Source organism: Sceloporus undulatus, chromosome 6 (genome assembly GCF_019175285.1).
Source record: "Sceloporus undulatus isolate JIND9_A2432 ecotype Alabama chromosome 6, SceUnd_v1.1, whole genome shotgun sequence".
Taxonomy (NCBI): Eukaryota; Metazoa; Chordata; class Lepidosauria; order Squamata; family Phrynosomatidae; genus Sceloporus; species Sceloporus undulatus.
The window spans coordinates 29,046,610-29,065,711 of record NC_056527.1 but is presented as its reverse complement, the minus strand read 5'-3'; the positions used below and the strand labels follow the sequence as shown (position 1 = coordinate 29,065,711).

Here is a 19,102-nt window from a genome sequence, read left to right as displayed (position 1 = left end):
AGGAGGGGAGAGAGGAGAAAAAAGAATTCACTGAATAGGTCTTACACAGCGGTACTCAAAACTTTTCCCCTTGGGATCCCCCTCTTTACATCTACATGTGGGCTTCATACACCCCACCCCCACTCAATGTAGTATATGAATAAAAATACTTTGTATATTTCATGTGCATATTTTCATTTGCAGATCCATGTATATTCATATTTTAACATTGTATAAGGAAATAACATCATTCAAATTAGAACAGTTTTATTTTAAGTAAAATAAATATTTAACTCAACACATGTGTAAATTGTAAACATTAAAAAGTTTGGGACGAGGAGGAGTAGTAGGAGGAAGGAAGGAACAGCCTCAAAGTCTCACTTTGAGCCCCACTTTCCCCTTTGAGCAACTCCTGTGCCCTCCCTGGGGGTCCCACCCCACTGCTTGAGAACCACTGTGTCTACAGATTTTTTGAGGGGTGGGATGAGGGAAACTTAAAAGCCCACAATGAACCATCACATTAAGCTTCATGTTCTCGGCAGCCAAAGTCAGATTTTCTCTGCATTGTTGGTGTAACTCTTTATATATGAGCCACAGGTTCCTCCTATGTTATACAATCAGATAACTACTAAATGAGAATGTCTATAAAAATTGCTTTTTGAAGCAAGGGCAATAATTATTCAGACTTAGTTTGAATAATCTAAATTCTGCTTCTCTCCCAACATCAGACAACCACCCACACCCACACCATCTTCAGTCTAGTCAAGAATGGCGATGAAGCTCTTGGCCCAGGTACAATGGTTGAATTAGAGGATTGAGATGTATTGCAGAAGATGCAGCTGCATTCAACTGTGGAGAGAACAAGGTAGGTATAAATGCAGCATGGGGCAGTGGTGGGATCATCAGGTGGGAAGGGTGGATGGGAGTTGCAGATACCAAATGAAATGGATGTCCTGCTAACAATGCTGAATGTGCAGGCATGAAGGTTGGCGTAAATGGTGAAAGTGATATGGGAGCAAACTGTGATTGTGAAAATGGATGTAGATGAGTGAGGGAAAAATGGCTGCTGTGAGGATGTACTCCAGTGGACAAAGCAAAGCTTTGTAACAATGTATGGTGGAGAGTGGAAACAGAAGAGTGTTGCTGAATAGGAATGGGTTGAACAGCTGAAGATGTAGAAAAGGTAGCTGGTGCTGTGGCAGGCAGGATCTTGAGATGCTTTGCCAAGAGCTGTTTCTGCATATGCTGCTGAGCCTGTAACTGAAGAAACTTGTATTTGTCTATTTCGTCTGGAGAAAATGTAATAGGCTGCTGTGTTAAAGGAGACAAGATGCATTTACTATTCTCTGTTTCACTGGATTTATGCATAGCAGTGTCAGAGTAACAGCTTAGATTATTTCCCTCCCCATTCAAGTTCATGTTTGCATTGTGTTCTTCTTTGGTCTCTGTTAGATTTGGAACAACAGAATATGTATGAGAAGGGAAAGCACCAGAAAAATCATTTGGCACTGCATCACAGCTTTGTAGAAGGGATTGCATTTCACCAGGTAAGACATTTGAATGTTCCTTTATTGCTGCATCCTTTTCCATGTTTGGAGTCTGATAGTCTGTGCCTCTTTGAATTAAGTCTTTAAGCAGGCAGCTGCCATAGGCAGCATTAGCTGTAAGCGTAACACTATCTATTGCTGAAATATCAACTTGGGTTTGGCCCTCACTGTTTTCTAGTTCACTGGTTTCTCTGTTCCACACATTGCTTGTACCAGTGTTGAGAGCTTTCTCGGGGGGAAGGAACATGACTTCTCTAGACATTAAAGATGTACTTTTAATACCAGATTGACTATGGGGGAGACCAATCTCACAAGCATTTGAAAAGTTCTTAGTATTATGAGTTTGCTCCTGGTTTCTCTTTGAGTTCACCTTCTCTAAAAGTAGCTTTGCAGTTAATGACTTCTGTTGTCCCAGTGTTTCTCTTTCTAAATGGCTGATGGAGCAAATTCCAACATGTTTTGATGGACATTTTCGATATTGGCAATCTGAGTGGGCAAAGTTTGATTTCCCTAGTTCAGTGCTCTCATTGCGTTTCACATCCCTTTTGTGTTTGCTCCAGCTGTGCATTGATTCTTTAGCAAGGGATCCTGAACTGCTGCCTCTTGATCTGGTGGAACTTGATGATCTTTCACTGCTGCCTGAATCTTGGATGGAAGAACCCTTGGAGCTGCTGTAGCTCCTGTTCCTGCTGTGTTTACAGAAAGGGAATCTATTTCTGCTCTGCTTTGATATGTCTCTTTGTAGTAAATGCCTATATCTTGAATGTCTTTGATATTTTATTGTATGCCTTTGTGTACAGTTTCTAGATTTTTGACTTTTTTTGTTGAAAAGGCAATCCTCATCTGCATCATCAGATGATGAAATGCAATTGTGCTTTTTGTGTTTACATTTCTGCCTCTCAACCAGCTTTTGTTTCCTTTTACAACAAAAAGGCAAATGATTTCTGCTGTGATCACTCGATCTGTGACTAGAGTAGCAACTAGCGTAACTAGACATACTGCTAGCAGAGGTGTCAGAATAATTCGACTGTCTGTCAAAAAAGGGCTTTTGCAAAGAAGAAAATTTCCAGCAACTAGCAAAACTCCCATTTTCATTTTCCAAACACTCACCAGTAGAACTTAAGGAATAACTGAGAATGGAATCTTTCCTGCTGTCCCTTATGTCACTGGGGCAGGTGACTAAATTCAGACCGCTTTGTCTTTGGGAATACATTAAATCACATTTTGCACATGTTTGTTGTTTTGTCCTAGAAGACACCAAGGGATAGATGCAAATGTTTTCTGTTACTTCATCCTGTAGAGTTTTTTCAAAGTTCTGCAAGTGCTGTGCTAAAGATCTCACATGCATTGTTGTGTGGGGACTTGTTGCTCTTGTGTAATGCCTGTGTGAGCAATCAAGGTGAGCAGGCACTTCTGGTATATTTTCATTTAAATCATCTGAAATGTACTTTGTAGTACATTGATTCATTTCATTCTCCATGTCTGAATCCAGTTTCGACTGGGACTTGTTTAGGCTTACAGCTCTTTTCTTCTTCTTTGGCTTCAAAGACTGATTATCAGGGTCACTGGACAGCTGCTGGATCTCAGTTAGACCTGAGGCTTCAATTCCATCTATGTCCATGTTTTTTAGGTGCTCATTAGGACTTTCTGCATTGGTTTCATTATGTCCACTGTCTCTATGGGACAAAGAGAGCCTAAAATCAAAATATAATGGATTACAACCGTACGAAATGGACGGTTCTGTTTTTGTAAACAAAAGTAGTTCTGTGGGCCACCGTAAGGCTGTCCTGCCATCTCTACTCAGTACATGAAGGAAAGGCAATGCTTTAGGCTTAATTTCATGAATCAGTGAATCATCCCTAGGTGTCTCCGAGTTTGTAGTCACCATTTTTGAACAATCAGTAGATTGCCTGGATGCACAGGGACTATAGTTTACCTCACAAGAATGTCCTTGCTTGGAGGATTGATGGCCTGAGAATTCAGAGACATGTTCTGCAAACAGGACATCACTGTGCTTGTAACTGTTTTGCTGCATACAAACATTACTAGTTAGGCAGTGGGGTGTAACAACAGTTTCCAAGGATTTCTGAGTCTCATTTTGAAATTCTTCTTGCTCTTTTACATCTGGAGACCCACTACATTCCAAATCTGGAAGATGTAAATTGTCTTTACGAGATGAAAGATAACTTTCCACTTGCTCTCTATTGGTGTTCCAATCATTTCCTTTCTGCATTTTCTTTTTTCCAGGTTGACTGCAGGATGCAATGTTGTTTGGGTGACCTTGAAGTGCATTTAACCGTTTTTGCAAATTTGCTCTCCTCTCATCACTCAGATGTATACAACCATGGCACTCTGTGGGAACCTGTTTTGTTTTATGCCTAGGTGATCTGATGCAGTCGTATGCTTCTTCCATGTTCTCACTGAAGACAGATGCTGATGACTCAAGCTTCAAATGGACTTTTTTAGAGAAGGAAAAAGACACCCCAGCCCGATTACAAGAATTTGTTCCACAGGAAAATGCTGGAGAAATCCGATTTCTAAGCAAATGGTGCCTCTCTAAGCAAGCCTGGTTCATGCTTGGCACAAGCTCGTGTTTCTCTGGAGTACTGCTGGTGCGATTTTGTCCCTCGGTTATGTTCTTGGCATTGCCTGCTTCAACTGAAAGAAGCTTTTCTTGTGGTTGCTCCTGTTTTTCTACATTCATTTGGGGAGTTTTCAACAGAGACCCACATCCGGCAACACTGGAAGCAAATGACATAATAAAGTTATTTAAGTTATTGACTTCAGTTTTTTTTTAAATAATTGGCATTATTAACTGATACAGTCTTTTGTTTGACATGAATTATATTGGTCCTGGTTCAGCCATGTGTCCTTAGGCAAGTCATATTCTCTCAGGCTCAGAGGATGTCAATGGCAACTCACCTCTGAAGAAATTTGCCAAGAAAACCCCTGATAGCTTTGCCTTAAGGTCACCATAAGACCTTTGGACTGGTGTGGCATTTATGGAAAATTATAATGAGGGAAATTGGAGGGAAACAAATACAGTACAGGGAATGGTCGAGGATGTATGGCTATGGATTTTGGAGATAGTACATCAATTGGAGTAGTGTGGGGCAATGGGAGATATAGTGTTAACAGGGTGAATATGAAACATAAGGGAAGACGAGATCGATGTTTAATATCTATCTGGTCTTCCATTCACCCTGTTAGCCCAAAAGAACCGAGGGTCGTCCCAACCATACCACAGACCCTTACTCTGCTCCTTTGTAATGCCAGGTCAGTTAGAAATAAATCACATATTATCTACGATTTGCTAGAGGAGGAGAATGCCGACCTGGTGTACTTTACGGAAACCTGGCTGGGGCAAGATAGTAGTGTGACCTTGGTTAAAGCTCTGCCACCTGGGTATACCATTAAGGAGCAGGTCAGGGAAAGTGGGCGAGGGGGAGGAGTTGCCTTGGTCCATAAATGTACCATCACCTTGACTAGGAAACCCATCTGGAAGACTGACCACACTGAGTGTATTTATCTGACCCTGAAGGCCAGGGATAGTCTGGAGATTCTGTTGTTGTACCGTCCACCCCGTTGCCTAACAGACTCCCTGGCCGAACTACCACAGCTGGTCTCGGAGCTGGTGTTGGAGTCCCCCAGGCTTCTTGTCCTGGGGGACCTCAACATCTCCTTTGAGGCCGGCTTATTAGATCTGACAGGTGCAGCTTGGGAGTTCAGGACTTCAATGACAGCCATGGACCTGTCCCAATTAGTCTGGGGTCGAACACATTGTGCCGGTAATACATTCAATGTGGTCTTCAGTATGGATCAGGAATATTTGTGGGCAGAGATAATTTCAGCCTCTGCTCTGTCATGGACAGATGGATCATTTTCTGGTCAAGGTGGGACTGAAGGTTACTACCCATATCCCCCTCGGGGGTGGAGGACCTATTAGAATGGTTCGCCCTTGAAGGCTGATGAAACACAAAAGGTTCTAGCAAGCCCTAGAGGGTTTTATGGTTGGGAATGACAGCGATTCTGTTGATGCCCTGGTTGATACCTGGAATAACGATCTTACCAGGGTTATAGACACTATTGCTCCCGAGCGTCCTTTCTGGCTCGCTTCTAATAAGAAACCATGGTACACTCAAGATCTTTAGAAAATGAATCGAGTCGCACAGTGACTAGAGCACTACTGGTGGAAACAGCACCGCTTATCTGACAAGACACTCCATAGGATTCTTCCTGATTCCTATGGAGTGGCAACCGATGCAGCAAAGAACTTGTTTTATGCTGCTCGTATTGCATCAGAAGAGTCCTGTCCAGCAGAGCTATTCAGCCCAAACCCACCCCAAACCCTCTTTTAGAACCAACAAAAGCCTGCTGTGACTTATTCAACAACTTCTTTGCTGATAAAATCTCTCAGATAAGGGAAGATCTCAACGCCAATATTGTAACAGAAACTAGGAGAGAGATGTCCAGTGACTCTGTGGACTATGTTAGACTGTATCACTTTGAGCTTGTAAATACCGATGAAATGGACAAGCACCTTGGTTGTGTAAGGAGGACAACATGCCCCCTCGATCCCTGCCCATCTTGGTTGACCGCTCAAGGAGGGGATGCAGTAACAACTTTGCTCCAGGCTATAATTAACGCATCCCTCAGGGAGGGAAAATTTTCATCTAAGCTTAAACCAGTGGTGATTAAACCACTTCTGAAAAAACACTCCCTGGATCCTTTGATTAAAAACAATTACAGACCGGTCTCCTTATTACCATTCTTAGGCAAGGTGATCGAGAGGGCAGTTGCCTCCGAACTCCAAGCTGTCTTGGATGAAGCCGATTATCTGGATCCAATTCAAACTGGCTTCAGGGAGGGCTATGGAGTTGAGACTGCCATGGTCGCTTTGGTCAATGATCTCCGTCTGGGTATCAACAGGGGACATTTGAGTCTGCTGGTGCTCTTGGACATCTCAGTGGCATTCAATAATATAGACCATGGAATCCTTCTGGAAAGCTTGAGGAAATTAGGTATCGGGGGCACTGTACTCCAGTGGCTCCGTTCCTATCTCTTAGCTAGATTCCAGATGGTGAGGCTGGGGGATAGTTGGTCCTCTAAGAGAAAGCTGACATCTGGTATCCCTCAGGGTGCCATTCTGTCCCCCATGCTATTTAACATTTACATGAAGCCACTGGGAGAGATCATTCGAAGGCATGAGGCGTGGTGTTAACAGTATGATGATGACACCCAAATTTATTTCTCTATGCCTCTGACTCTTGCAGTGACCAAGGATGGCATCTCTCCTCTAAATGCCTGCCTTGAGTCAGTATTGGGCTGGATGAGGGAAAACAAATTCAAGTTGAATCCAGAGAAAACGGAGGTACTAGTGATAGGATTCCCAGGCCCAGGCAAGGTGTTTTGCCAACCTGTCCTGGACAGAGTCACACTTCCCCTAAAGGATGAAGTTCGTAGTTTGGGAGTACTCCTGGACCCGTCTCTACAGTTGTCATCTCAAGTAGATGCGACGGCTAGGAGTGCTTGGTACCAACTTCGGTTGATATGCCAACTACACCCCTACCTGGACCGAAAGGACATTGAAGCAGTGGTACTTGCACTGGTAATCTCTTGTTTAGATTTCTGCAATGTGCTCTACATGGGGCTACCTTACAAGTTTGGAAGCTTCAATTAGTTCAGAATGCGGCAGTAGATTGGTCACCGGAGCATCAAGGTTTGACCATATAACACCTATATTAAAATATCTTCACTGGCTGCCGATTAGCTTCCGGGCCCAATACAAAGTGTTGGTTATCACCTTTAAAGCCCTAAATGGCTTGGGTCTGAGTTACTTACGGGAACACCTCTCCCTACACAATCTGCCCCCCCACTCTCAGGACGTCAGGGAGGAAGTCACTAGACTATGTAAAAACCAAGCTGGTGACTACCTCTCACAGAGCATTTTCTGCCATGGCCCCCAAGTTGTGGAATGATTGGCTGGAAGAGATCCGTCTTAATAATAATAATAATAATAATAATAATAATAATAATAATAATAATCATATAGGTTTTCAGAAAGACTATGTAGTTTTACTGAATAACAACCAGTTAGGGATCTGTAACTCAAGGCTATGAATCTATAACTGCAATACTAAATACCAGCCTACATCTCTCTCTCTCTCCCTCTCTCAGACACACACACACCATGATAGCATTACATTAGCTCTTTTTACTTTTCCCACTTTTTCTAGCACTTTTATTCTGACAGCATTAAACTATGGCTAGTTTTAATAAGGTTTTAATACTAAACCCAGTCTTCATAAAATATTAAAACCTAAAGCTGAGTGAAACAGAAAGACAGTTCCATAGAAATGTTTAGACTCCTCCACCCACACACCCTTTTGTCTATCCTGGGAAAAGTGAAAAGTGTCTGAACGTGTTAAGGGTGGGGCTGAAGGTTTCATGTTGAAGGAAGAAAGGATATAGCAACTCTTCATCAATTTGTCCAGTGTTCCTGTTTTGTTCAACTGTTAGGGTGGGCTGTGAGCCTGCTACTGCTATATATTGAGGAAAGTAAAAGAATACAACAAGGCAAATGGACTGATATATTCCCATTTCTTCTTCCATTTACAGTGATGGCTATCATGGGTAAATGAAGAAAGATGGTCTCAGTTGTACCACCACATAGAAACATAGCATCACAGAGTTGAAAGGGACTACAAGGGCTGTCTAGTCTAACCCCCTGCAATGTGGAATTACACAACTAAAGCACTCAAGATAGATAACCATTCAACCTCTGTTTAAATATTGCCAAAGGAGAGTCCATCTTACTTTAAAGAAGTTCTTCCCAATGTTAGGTGGAATCACTTTTCTTATAATTTTTTATAATAATCCACTAGTTTGTGTTTTAATCTCTGGAATATCACCAGATCTGATTAGGTACATGATACTATGACCATATTACTCTGGTTAGATGATCCCTGATTAGCTGTGAACACATTAACAGCCAACTGAACGTAAATTACTCAGAACTAAAAGTGCAATCCTATTTGGACAAAATGTAGTATCCTTTGGCAGCAGGAAAAGTCGATCTGGAATAATGTGGTTCCTCCCTCACCTTGCCCTTCTCTTTTTGATTTTTCGGCTGGCAGATCATAGCCGGCAAAGCAATTCTGTCAACAGATCACTCTGTTGGCAGATTTCTGAGATCACCCCATTGAAGAAAGTCTGACAGCAAAATGGCACTTCTGCTGTCAGAACAGGTTTGTGTCCTCAGCCCCTGTGATTGGTGAATTTTTGACCTGGATTGTACTACTATTTCAGTCCTATTGATTTGCATGGCTAAATCTAGAGCCAACCCAATAGAACTAGAGCAGCTGTTGAAACAGACAGTGAACAAGGTCAGAAAGGTATGAATCTGTTCCCCTGTCCCAGCAGCATTTTTTTTTTGCATTGAAAATGTTTGCTCCAAAAAACCTCACCACAGCACTATTAAAAATCATTCTGCTGAGATCAGATTAGAAAAAGGATAGAAACTCCAGCCTTCAAATGTCAAGGAATTAATGCACAGCTTCCAATTTTATGGCTTGTAGAGCAAGAATGTTTGGTGTCAGGGATAGAGAAAAAATGGTTTGCAGAGCATGTGATTATGATCTGTGCATTATATAAAGCAAAAGTAAAGTTATGGAGATTTCTTCTGGGACTGCAGGAAGAAAAAAGCTGAAGAGATTAAAAAGTAATATGAGTTCCAAATACATACCATTCTGACTGCTTCCGCAGCTCAGCCAGCTGATGGAGTCGTTTGAGTGCTTTTTCCTGTTTCTTCTCATCTTTCCAGGATTTTGAAGCCACATTCCGTGCAAATTCCCTTTGTTTAAGCTCTTTCAGTCTCTGTGTGAGAGAGGGACAAGAATAAAAGATGATGCATCTCTTAGCATGCTTGTGCATTTCTATTTCTACACACCCCAGAGAAGATATAAGGAATAAAGCTGATAAAATGCAATTTAAATTTAATATGCATTTTGACTAAGGTTTAAGTCTCTTCATCAGGGGAATGTATTTAACCATTAGTCTGGCATACGTTTCAATCTCTATTGTAAATGGTGAGGCTTTATGTAAATCAACCAGAAACAAGTAGAGGGGGGGATAATTCAGCAAGTGTTAAAAGCAATTGCAGGGTTAGGTTGTGAACCAGAAGAGGAAGTACCTGAGTGGTGTGAGCAATGTTGCTCTTAGAGCAGCTCATGCCATAGAAATGAATGACTGTTTCTCATTTCTCAAGTAACTGAACAAAATTGAAAGTTCTGCTTAAAGGTGAAGTGCTGTTAGTGCACATGTAATTGGCCCTCTGTATCGACAGATTCCTTATCCACAGATTCAACCATGTACAGCTTGAATATATTGTAAAAATATATCAATTTCAAAAAGCAAACATTGATTTTGCCATTTTATATAAGGGATATCATTTTACAACCTTTGTGAGTTCCTGCATGGCAGGGGTTTGGCTGGTTGGCACTTGTGGTCTCTTCCAACTCTATGATTCTATTATTTTACTACCCCATTGTATTTAATGGGACTTGAGTATCCATGGATTTTGGTATACACGATAGCTCCTGGAACCAAACCCCAGTGGGTACCAAGGGAACACTGTACTCTTTTCTCCAGCAAAGATGTTACAGGTTATCACTGATGGCATGGCCACTGGCCAGTAAGTGCCAATGACACTCATACAGCCAAATTGCATCACAGAATAACAAAGAAAGTGCTAGCTTGAAGGAGAAAAGAAAAGACCTCAGCAAAAAGGAACTTATGGTTTGAGTACTACAGAGCAGCACTTGCTTCATGATCTAAATCATTATTAGCAAAAAGATAACTGAACTTTTACATCAAAAGACCTAAATCCTATTGTTAGCGCTGAGTAGAGCAGACCCACTGAATTAATTGGATGTGTTGCTATTGTTATTTCTTTTGCTATAGAAATAACCAAAAATTGTTTTTAACCTCTCTAGCAAGCCTGAACTCATTTTGTGCTTTAACTTCTCTGACTTTTTTCCAACACAAACATTTTATTTGTTTGAATTCTTCTTTAGTGATCCCCCCACTTTTTTTTCCATTTTTTGTACATGCCCCTTTTGAGTCTTAGCTCAGTTGAAAGTTCTTTAGACATCTATTTTGGTTTCTTTAGACATGTCCCATTTTTCCTCCTCATTATAATTTTCTGAAATTGTGCCATCAATATTTCACTTTTAAGAGACTCCCATCCATCATGAATCCCCTTCACTATTAGTATTCCTGAGCGTGGGATCACTACCAGTATTTACCGAGATGAGCTTTCTTAAAGTATAGAATCCATGTTTGACTATTCTTGGCTCCCCTTTTATGCTGTATAGCAAACTCCAGGATAACATGGTCACTCCCACCTAAAGATATTGCCACTTTCACCCCATTAACCAGATCGTCTCTGTTGGTAAAGATCATATCTAAAATAGCTGGTCTCCTAGTTGCCGCTTCCACTTTCTGGACAATGAAATTGTCTGTAAGGCAAATAAGGATTTTTGTAAAGAAATATTTTCAATCCATGAATGGTTAAATCCGTGGATGCAGAATCCATGGATAAAGAGGAATGACTGTATATTTGCACTTGAAGAGCTTATCTAGTTACAATGTCAGTCAATATTTGCTGAGTCTTTTCATTTTGCAGTGTTTACATTGGTCTCATAAATGGAACTCTGAAATAAATGTATTGTTGGAAACATAGCCCACAGAACTAGTTGAATGCATCTCCAAATATTTTCTGAAACAACATCAACAAATTGCCACTGAATTAGCATATGTGAAGCAAGTGTGGATGCACACAAAATATACAATAGTAGCATTTGTAGGGCTGGCCAATTGGGCAGTGCTGCCAGCTCATTTTGCATCCTAACAAGCATTGCTGAACAATATAAAAATAATTGTGCTTATCCATAAAGGCACTCAACCAACATGCCAAGCCTGGGAATTAACATATAGTTAAGTGTGCAATTACATTTTTTCATACCATTAGGTACCTAACTGGCTGGCTAAAACTAGTCAAATGTGCCAAATTATGATTTATTTTTTCAAATTCTACAGTTTGGACTTTGACTCTTCCAAAAAACAAGGGCAAGACATTTTCAGATTGATTGTAGGAGCTGTTGCAGGAAAAAACACATGCATTAAATTAGGCAGAAAGACTTGTGTGCAAGCACAGCCTGTGGCCTCATTGTCAATGAGACTGCCTAGGATATTGAGAAGCATGGTAGTAGGAGACATGATCACATATGAAAAAGGAGTGCTGTGCAACAATAATTAAATAGTTAAATAAATAAATACACACCATGCATGCTAGGCAGGGAAGATGAGTTGGCATGCCAAACTAGGCTAACTGGCAGTAGAGGCCAGTATCATTGGAAGCAACTAATGTATCTGCAGGGTAATCATTTCCCTGGACCTGATGATAAAGATGATGATAATTATGGTGATATTTCTGGTTTTGCTGATTTAGTTATATTTGTACCTTGCCTCTACCAATGAACTCAAGGCAGCATATATGGCACTCTTTCCCACTCTATCCTCCTAACAACTCTGCCAGGCAGTTCAGGCTGAGTGAGAATAATTGTAGAAAGGCTCAACACCCATTGGAGACTTGAAACTGGTGAGTGTGATCATATGTAATATTGCTCTTCCTTCTCTTCCCATCTACCAGCTCATAATAGCACTGGATATTCATACAGTGAATTTGCACATTACGACTTCAGTAGAGAAGCAACATCACAACTCAAGTGCTTTGGGCAGCAATTATGTTGGAGCCATATTGATTCAAACTTTGAACCAGCTACCCTTTCCTACTATCCAGCTGCAGTGCCATGATTCCACTTTAACTGTGATAGCAACATTCTATGCAATTCTAGAATTTGCAGTATAGGAAGGGGTGCTTAAACTCTCAGCTAGAGAGTTCTAATGCTTCACTGAACTGAAACCATATGATTCCATAGTATGCAGTCATGGCAGTTAAAGTGGAATCATAGTGCTATTACTGTACTATGGGAAAGGGCCCCAGATCTGAACCAACAGTAACCCTATGTACTTTATTTTAAGCTGTTACAAAAACACACATACACCTTAGATTGTGTCATGGCTAGGAGTCAAATTCCAAGGGTGAGGACAGTTATCCAGTCCAACCTGTGAGCCTGGGGACTTACCAGAGACTGGTCAAACATAGAAGCCACCATGACAACTGGAAAAAATAAATGAAGAGGCACGGTCCTCAATACCTCAGTCTTAACAGACAGAAAGGAGAGCAACACAAAGAAAATCAATGAGGCTTCTCACCAAGCAAGGGCATCTGGCTGTAACAAATTTAAGAAACAGTTCTGACCCACATTCCCTGTTGGAAACAAGTGTCTTATTTCCAGCTCTGGCAATGGTGTGGTGTTCCTTCGGTTCTGCTCCAGATACCTGAAACGCTGTCCTGTGGACTGGCTAGTGACTGGCTCTCAGATCTTCAGACTGGCGTTGACTCCTTTCCTGAGTGTCTCCTTCCCTACAAACCCTTTCAGGGATGGTTTGTTTGAGAGACATGTGTGATTTGCTGTCTCTGCCTTTGCTGCCGTAATCTGTAAAAGCTTGGAATAGATTGCTTCATCCCTAGCAACTATCTGTGAGTGTGCCCAAACTTGAACTGGGACAAATTGCTTCCCATTTTCTTACCTTCTGACTTGTATTTGGGCCATAAATAATGCAGAGTGAAGTTCATACAAGACTACTGGTTTCAATAAGATTAAAATATATTTTAATTTGCTTTTAATTATGTCCTTTGTGCATGGGTGGGCCATATGATCTACTGGCCATTTTTGCAGCTCAGCTACACATACCCCCTTCAGCCACTGATAGAAATGTAGCACACTATTAAATGTTAGTATACTATCCCCCACAAGAGGCCTTTTCCTCATTTCCATTATCTTTCCTTCCAGAAGAGAAGATACCCTTCCTAGATAGTCTGCTCTAAACACCATCCTGACTGGTAGGGAATCTCTGTAGTTGATGCTGAATGTTGGCAGTAACTGTACAGCAACTGTCAGGTTATGTTTGTAGTTCCAACATAGACTTATTGAATTAACGAAGCTTATATAATGATCAGTTTATTACATAAGGATCACATTGATTTGTTAAGTCTACTATAACTGGGACTAATAATTGGATTCTGGCTCAGTGCAATCTCAACATGAAAAATTTAGCCCATGAGATCACAGAATCATAGAATTGAAAGGGGCTGCAAGGGCCACCTAGTCCAACTCCATATCATGCAGGAATACACAAGTCCAGCACTCTGGAAAGATGCCCATCTAATCTCTGTTTAAAGATCTCCAGAAAAGGAGAGTCCACCCCTCCCCCAGAGGCACTCTTTTCCACTATCAAACAGTTTTTACAGTGAATAGGTTCTTCCTAATGTTCAGGTGGAACACCTTTTCTTGTAATTTGAATCCAAGAAGATACCTTCTTCTTCAGAAAATCTAGTCAATCCATTAGTTCTCACCTGTTGGTCCTTGAAGTGTTTTGAACCTTCATTTCCAGAATGCCCAACCTTGCTTATGGGCTGGGCTTCTAGGAGATGAAAACATAAAAATTTGGAGGTTGTGTACCATTGAGTTAATCCATTCAACAAGGTCCTCCCTGCACCTCATATAAGCTATTATCCTCTTGTAGCACCCCCAGCCTCGTTTTTAAGGAGTCAACACCTAGTTTCTGCCTTGGCTTGTTGGCTGGATGCTGAAAACCTGTCCTTTAGTTCAGGGGTAGGCAACCCTTTTGAGCCGGGGGCCGGGTTGCTGTCCCTCAGACAACTGGGGGGGCCGAAGCCAAAAAATAAATAATTAAATAATTGTTTAAAAATTAAATACATAAACCAGGACAAATGTAGGACAAAATTTTCAAATGGAGGGCACTTTTTAAATGAAAAATGGAGGACACGCGAAAAAATTTGCTGATTTTTTAAAAAATGTTAATATAAATGCATGTTTCTGAGGCTTCTTTAGACAATTGCCCTCCTTGCCCCTGCGCGTGAGACACCAAAGGCCCCGGCGGCAATCGGCGGCAGGACCGGGCTGGGGCCGGTCCCAAGGCCTCGCTGGGCCGCATCCGGCCCGCGGGCCGCAGGTTGCCTACCCCTGCTTTAGTTCTTGGTTGAGTCTAGTCTAACATCCAAAGGAATCATGTTCGCTACCAATTTCCTTATTTTCATTGGCTTAAGTACTAATGTTACTATTATGAAGCTAAAATTGAAGTTCTGTTTGTTCTGACAAGGTAACAAAATCTCAATTGAATAACATTGCACTTATATTTCTGTAAGAATCCCTGCAATTAGGCTGGAAGGGTTTCAGCAATTTAATTGATTATACAAAACTTCTGGTCCAAAGCTGGGTGAACATATTCACGACAATGAAGATGTATTAGATACAGGGAAGAACAAGAGACAAATAACAACCTTATAGTGATTTTCTAAATGGACAGAAACCATATATTTATAGCATAGAACCAATAACATGATTTCCAAAGAGCCTTCAAAATCCCAACTGTAAAATGAGTATGATAAAGTTATTAAACAGCGTAATTGGGATGTATGTCTGGTGTGTAGAGTATTAGCCATCTAAGCAACCGGAAGAAAAAGCAATGGGAGAATTTGCTTTCACCATGGTAACTGGCATTCTAAAAATAACTTTGAAAGGCTATTACTTTTCCGGATTAAATATGTGAGAAAGAGAACTTCAACATTAACTGATGCTTTTCCATTTGTTTTACAGAGCCACAACATAATATTGCTATAAAATTACTTTGAACTGGGTTCAGGAGTAATGCTGATCAGCACTGTGTTAAATCTTACAGAACCACATAAATATTCCGTTCAGTATTTCACAGATGAAAACTGGGATACTTGTGGCCAAACAACATCAGAGTGTGGTCAAGTTGGAAACATTGTTAATGAGGAATAACGGATAAGCTAGGAGAATCTACAACAATTTGCTGTTGCTTGAGCCTACAAGATTCCATCCCATTCTGTCCTCTTACTACACTGAGTTAACCGAGTACAGTGGTGCCTCGGGTTACGAAAGTAATTCGTTCCGCGGCCGCTTTCGTAACCCGAAAAGCCTTCGTAAGCCGAATTGCCATAGGCGCTAATGGGGAAAAGCCGCGTTTCGTGCGAAAAAGCGCCGAAAAGCACCAAAAATTTTCTTCGTAACCTGAAAAAACATTCGTAACCCAGAACAATGATTTCCAATGGGATTTTTTCGTATCCCGAAAATTTCGTAACCTGGGTATTTCGTATCCCGAGGTACCACTGTACAAATTAGTTTTGTTCTTTGATAGTACCAATGGGAAGCTGAAGCTGTATTGGGGGACATTCCAGGTCATATTTCATGATACTTGTGTCTCCAGAGCAAGTTGGAATACAGGACTATAGAGTCTCAAAGAGAGTAGTGCATCCACAATTAACACACAATTTTAAAATGGAGTTGAATGGAACCATCTGATATTATAGGACTCAGTGCCTTTGTTTTTAATTTGCTGTCTGGGATCTAATTAGCTTCTAAATGGGTTTTTAATCTTTTAATTGCCCAACCAATGTGTGTGTATGTGTGGTGTGGGGAGATTTTTAAAATTATTTTCCCCAGCACTTAAATCTTATCTTTACCCAGTAGTATTTCCCCCTTTCATGTGTGCAACCTCCTTTGTAACCCTGCATCTGAATTATTTACTGTTAAAAGGAAAGTTTGTTGAGTTTAAATGCCGAAACAGAATTAGAATCCCCTTAAAATATGCGTCAGCACAGATTCAACATGCTGATAGTGACTTTATATCTTTTTGGCTTAAGGGAGCCAAAATGACAGCGAACATTATGTTGAAAGACAAGGAGAAACAGGGTAGCTGAATCCCCTTCAAGTTGCTCTTTCATTTCTGAAACAATATGTCGCTGTTATTTTGAGTATTTCTGGTGTAGCTCAGGAATAACCTTGTGCAGTGGTGTGAACTGTAGAAATGATCATAGCCTGAATAATAAAACATTTCATTGCTTTTGATTAAACCATTTCCTATTTGTTTCACAACTAGCAGATAAATACAGTTGCATAAATATTGCTATTTTGTATTCCTTTTTGATATTAGGAATGATTTATTGCAAGAGCTCCGATTTGTTTCTAGCTAAAAGGCCAGCCTCAATGTCAAAGATCCAGACAAAGTAGATTTATGTGCAATTACCACCTATTTCACTCTTGTTCAAAGATCTATGAGATCTTAGAAAACTTACTTTTTGGACAGCTGCCCCAGGTAATGCATCTAATGGTCCCAAAAAAAAAGAAAAGAAAAGAAAAGAAAAGGATTGAAGCACCAAAACCCATATAGGATTGGAACAGAGGAGGTTGGAGTGCATTGATCCAACATTCATTTTATGTTGAATCGATATTGCTAAATAATCCAGAAAGAGTAGATCAGTGTTAGATCCCCTTTCCTGTATCTGGTACTACCTTCTTCCTTTGCATATTCATTACTTCTGGAACATAATGGCAGATTGCTCACACAATCTTAGTGTAGTGTAAATATCCACCATGGGAGCTACAGTGTGTAAGCACTACACAATACCTACACTGTATCCCACAACATATGAGAATGGCGAATGCATACAGCTGTCTCTTTACTGCACAGTGCACAGAGGCAGTGTGTAATGAACATTGGTACACAGCTCTAGGTGCATTAGTACATATTCACAATGGTTTCACATATAGAACTCTGCTCCCACCACTGTCAGCTCCACATGTGTAGGGCAACTTTCACCTGTGCATGTCATTAATAAGATTTAACACTGATCTGATTTAGTGAGGTTTTCCTATATGTATGAAATGTCATTTTATTCTATATTTTAACTATATTTATTTTTTATTCTCCTAAATTTGTTTTTGTCTTTTGTATCTGTTGTAATTTTTTAAAAAATAAAAGTATAATAGACTATGTCATTATCACTAGACCAGAATGCTCAAAATTAATTTAGTTTAATTCTGTTTAAATCAACCCACCGAACATTTTATGCAAATGTGTCTGGCAATTACTAACAAGAGGAAAACACACATTCCATCTTAACAGGCTTGCAGATCAGTTTAATATTTTGAAAAATAGAGGTTGGCACTCGGGATGTTCGAACTGAACTTAGCAGTGGCTTCATACATGCTCATTACAGTTCAAGTGAAGGGATTCTAATATCTTAAGGCCCAGTAGATGTCTACTGTGTGTTGTCACTGGTTTAGTCGTAAATTAATTTGGGCATATCAACCAAACGTATGCAATTTCATGCAGCAAGAGCAATGGGGGCCTAATAAAATGTGTTGCTTTGGAGGCAAAAGCCAAACTCTCAGCCAAAGAGGTATTTCAACACATCAAGAATATTAATCAAATCCCTCCCCTCCGTTCTAAGGCTACAGTTCAATGACTACTTACCTGGGAGTAAGGACTACTGAAGTAAGTTGCTAGCAATGGTAAATAGTGTTTTCAATGTCAGTGGGACTGTAAATCCCATCTTTGTCAAACTTTAAATAGCTATTCAACAAGAGTGGCAAAGGCATCAGATGCTAAACTCAAATAGCTTTATCATTTTGAATAGCTTCTTAAAGTTCAGACTATAAAGTTTCAGAGTGCATTTACTGGCTCACTGATATAGGCCACTGGCTGCTACTAGCAAGTTGGCTTACATAAGGCTGCATGCCCTGTCCGTCCGTCCGTCCGTCCGTCTGTCCATCCGTCCGTCCCTTCCTTCCTTCCTTCCTTCCTTCCTTCCTTCCTTCCTTCCTTCCTTCTATGGCTGCATCTGTACTGCAGAAATAATCTATCTTGACACCGCTTTATGTGCCGTGGCTCACTGCTATGGAATTCTGGTAACTGGAATTCTGAGCAGAGCTTTGGTGCTACAACAAACTATAATTCCCAGAATTCCACAGCATTGAACCACGGCACTTAAAGCAGTGTCAAACTGGATTATTTCTGTAGTGGAGATGCAGCCTCCCCCGCCCCCCCTCTCTGGCACATACACAGTTGGCCAGAACACCTAAGAATTGTGGTTCTGTAGAAGAATGGAATGGAGAAGAGAAGGAGCAGACAAGCAAAAGGAAGACAAAGAAAAGAGAAAGGAATCAAACTGAAGAGGAAAAGGTGACAGGACAGCTGCAGAAAACAAGACAAAATAAATCAATAAATCAATAGAACACAGTGCAAGATACACACCTTGGGAAAGCCCTTATACTTCACACTACACAATTATAGAATTTTAACTTTAATGGCTACAGCTGCATCATACTGCTTTAACTGCTACAGTATTGCAAAACTACAAATCCCAGGATTCAATTGGCTAAACCCATGGCAGTTAACATCATATAATGCTCTAATCATGTAATGTGAAAGAAATCAAAGGTCTAAAACACACTGCAGAAATCATCCTGTTTGAGACCACGTTAACTGTCCTGTTAATGCTAAGAAATTCTGGGTACTGTAATTTGGTGAGACATTTAGCCTTCTCTCTCAGAAAGTTCTAG

At 40.6% G+C, this 19,102-nt stretch overlaps 1 protein-coding gene across 1 annotated transcript in view; it reads right to left on the bottom strand.

Moving 5' to 3' along the window:
* Window positions 1-280: 280 nt before the first annotated feature.
* Window positions 281-19,102, bottom strand: part of ZNF804B (zinc finger protein 804B) — a 303,751-nt gene continuing 284,929 nt past the window's right edge. The window contains exons 3-4 of the mRNA XM_042471098.1: window positions 9,271-9,401; window positions 281-4,267 (exon numbers count right to left, since the gene is read on the bottom strand). Coding sequence (XP_042327032.1) covers window positions 742-4,267; window positions 9,271-9,401 — 3,657 coding nt within the window. The 3' untranslated portion in view covers window positions 281-741. The remainder of the gene's footprint in view (window positions 4,268-9,270; window positions 9,402-19,102) is intronic.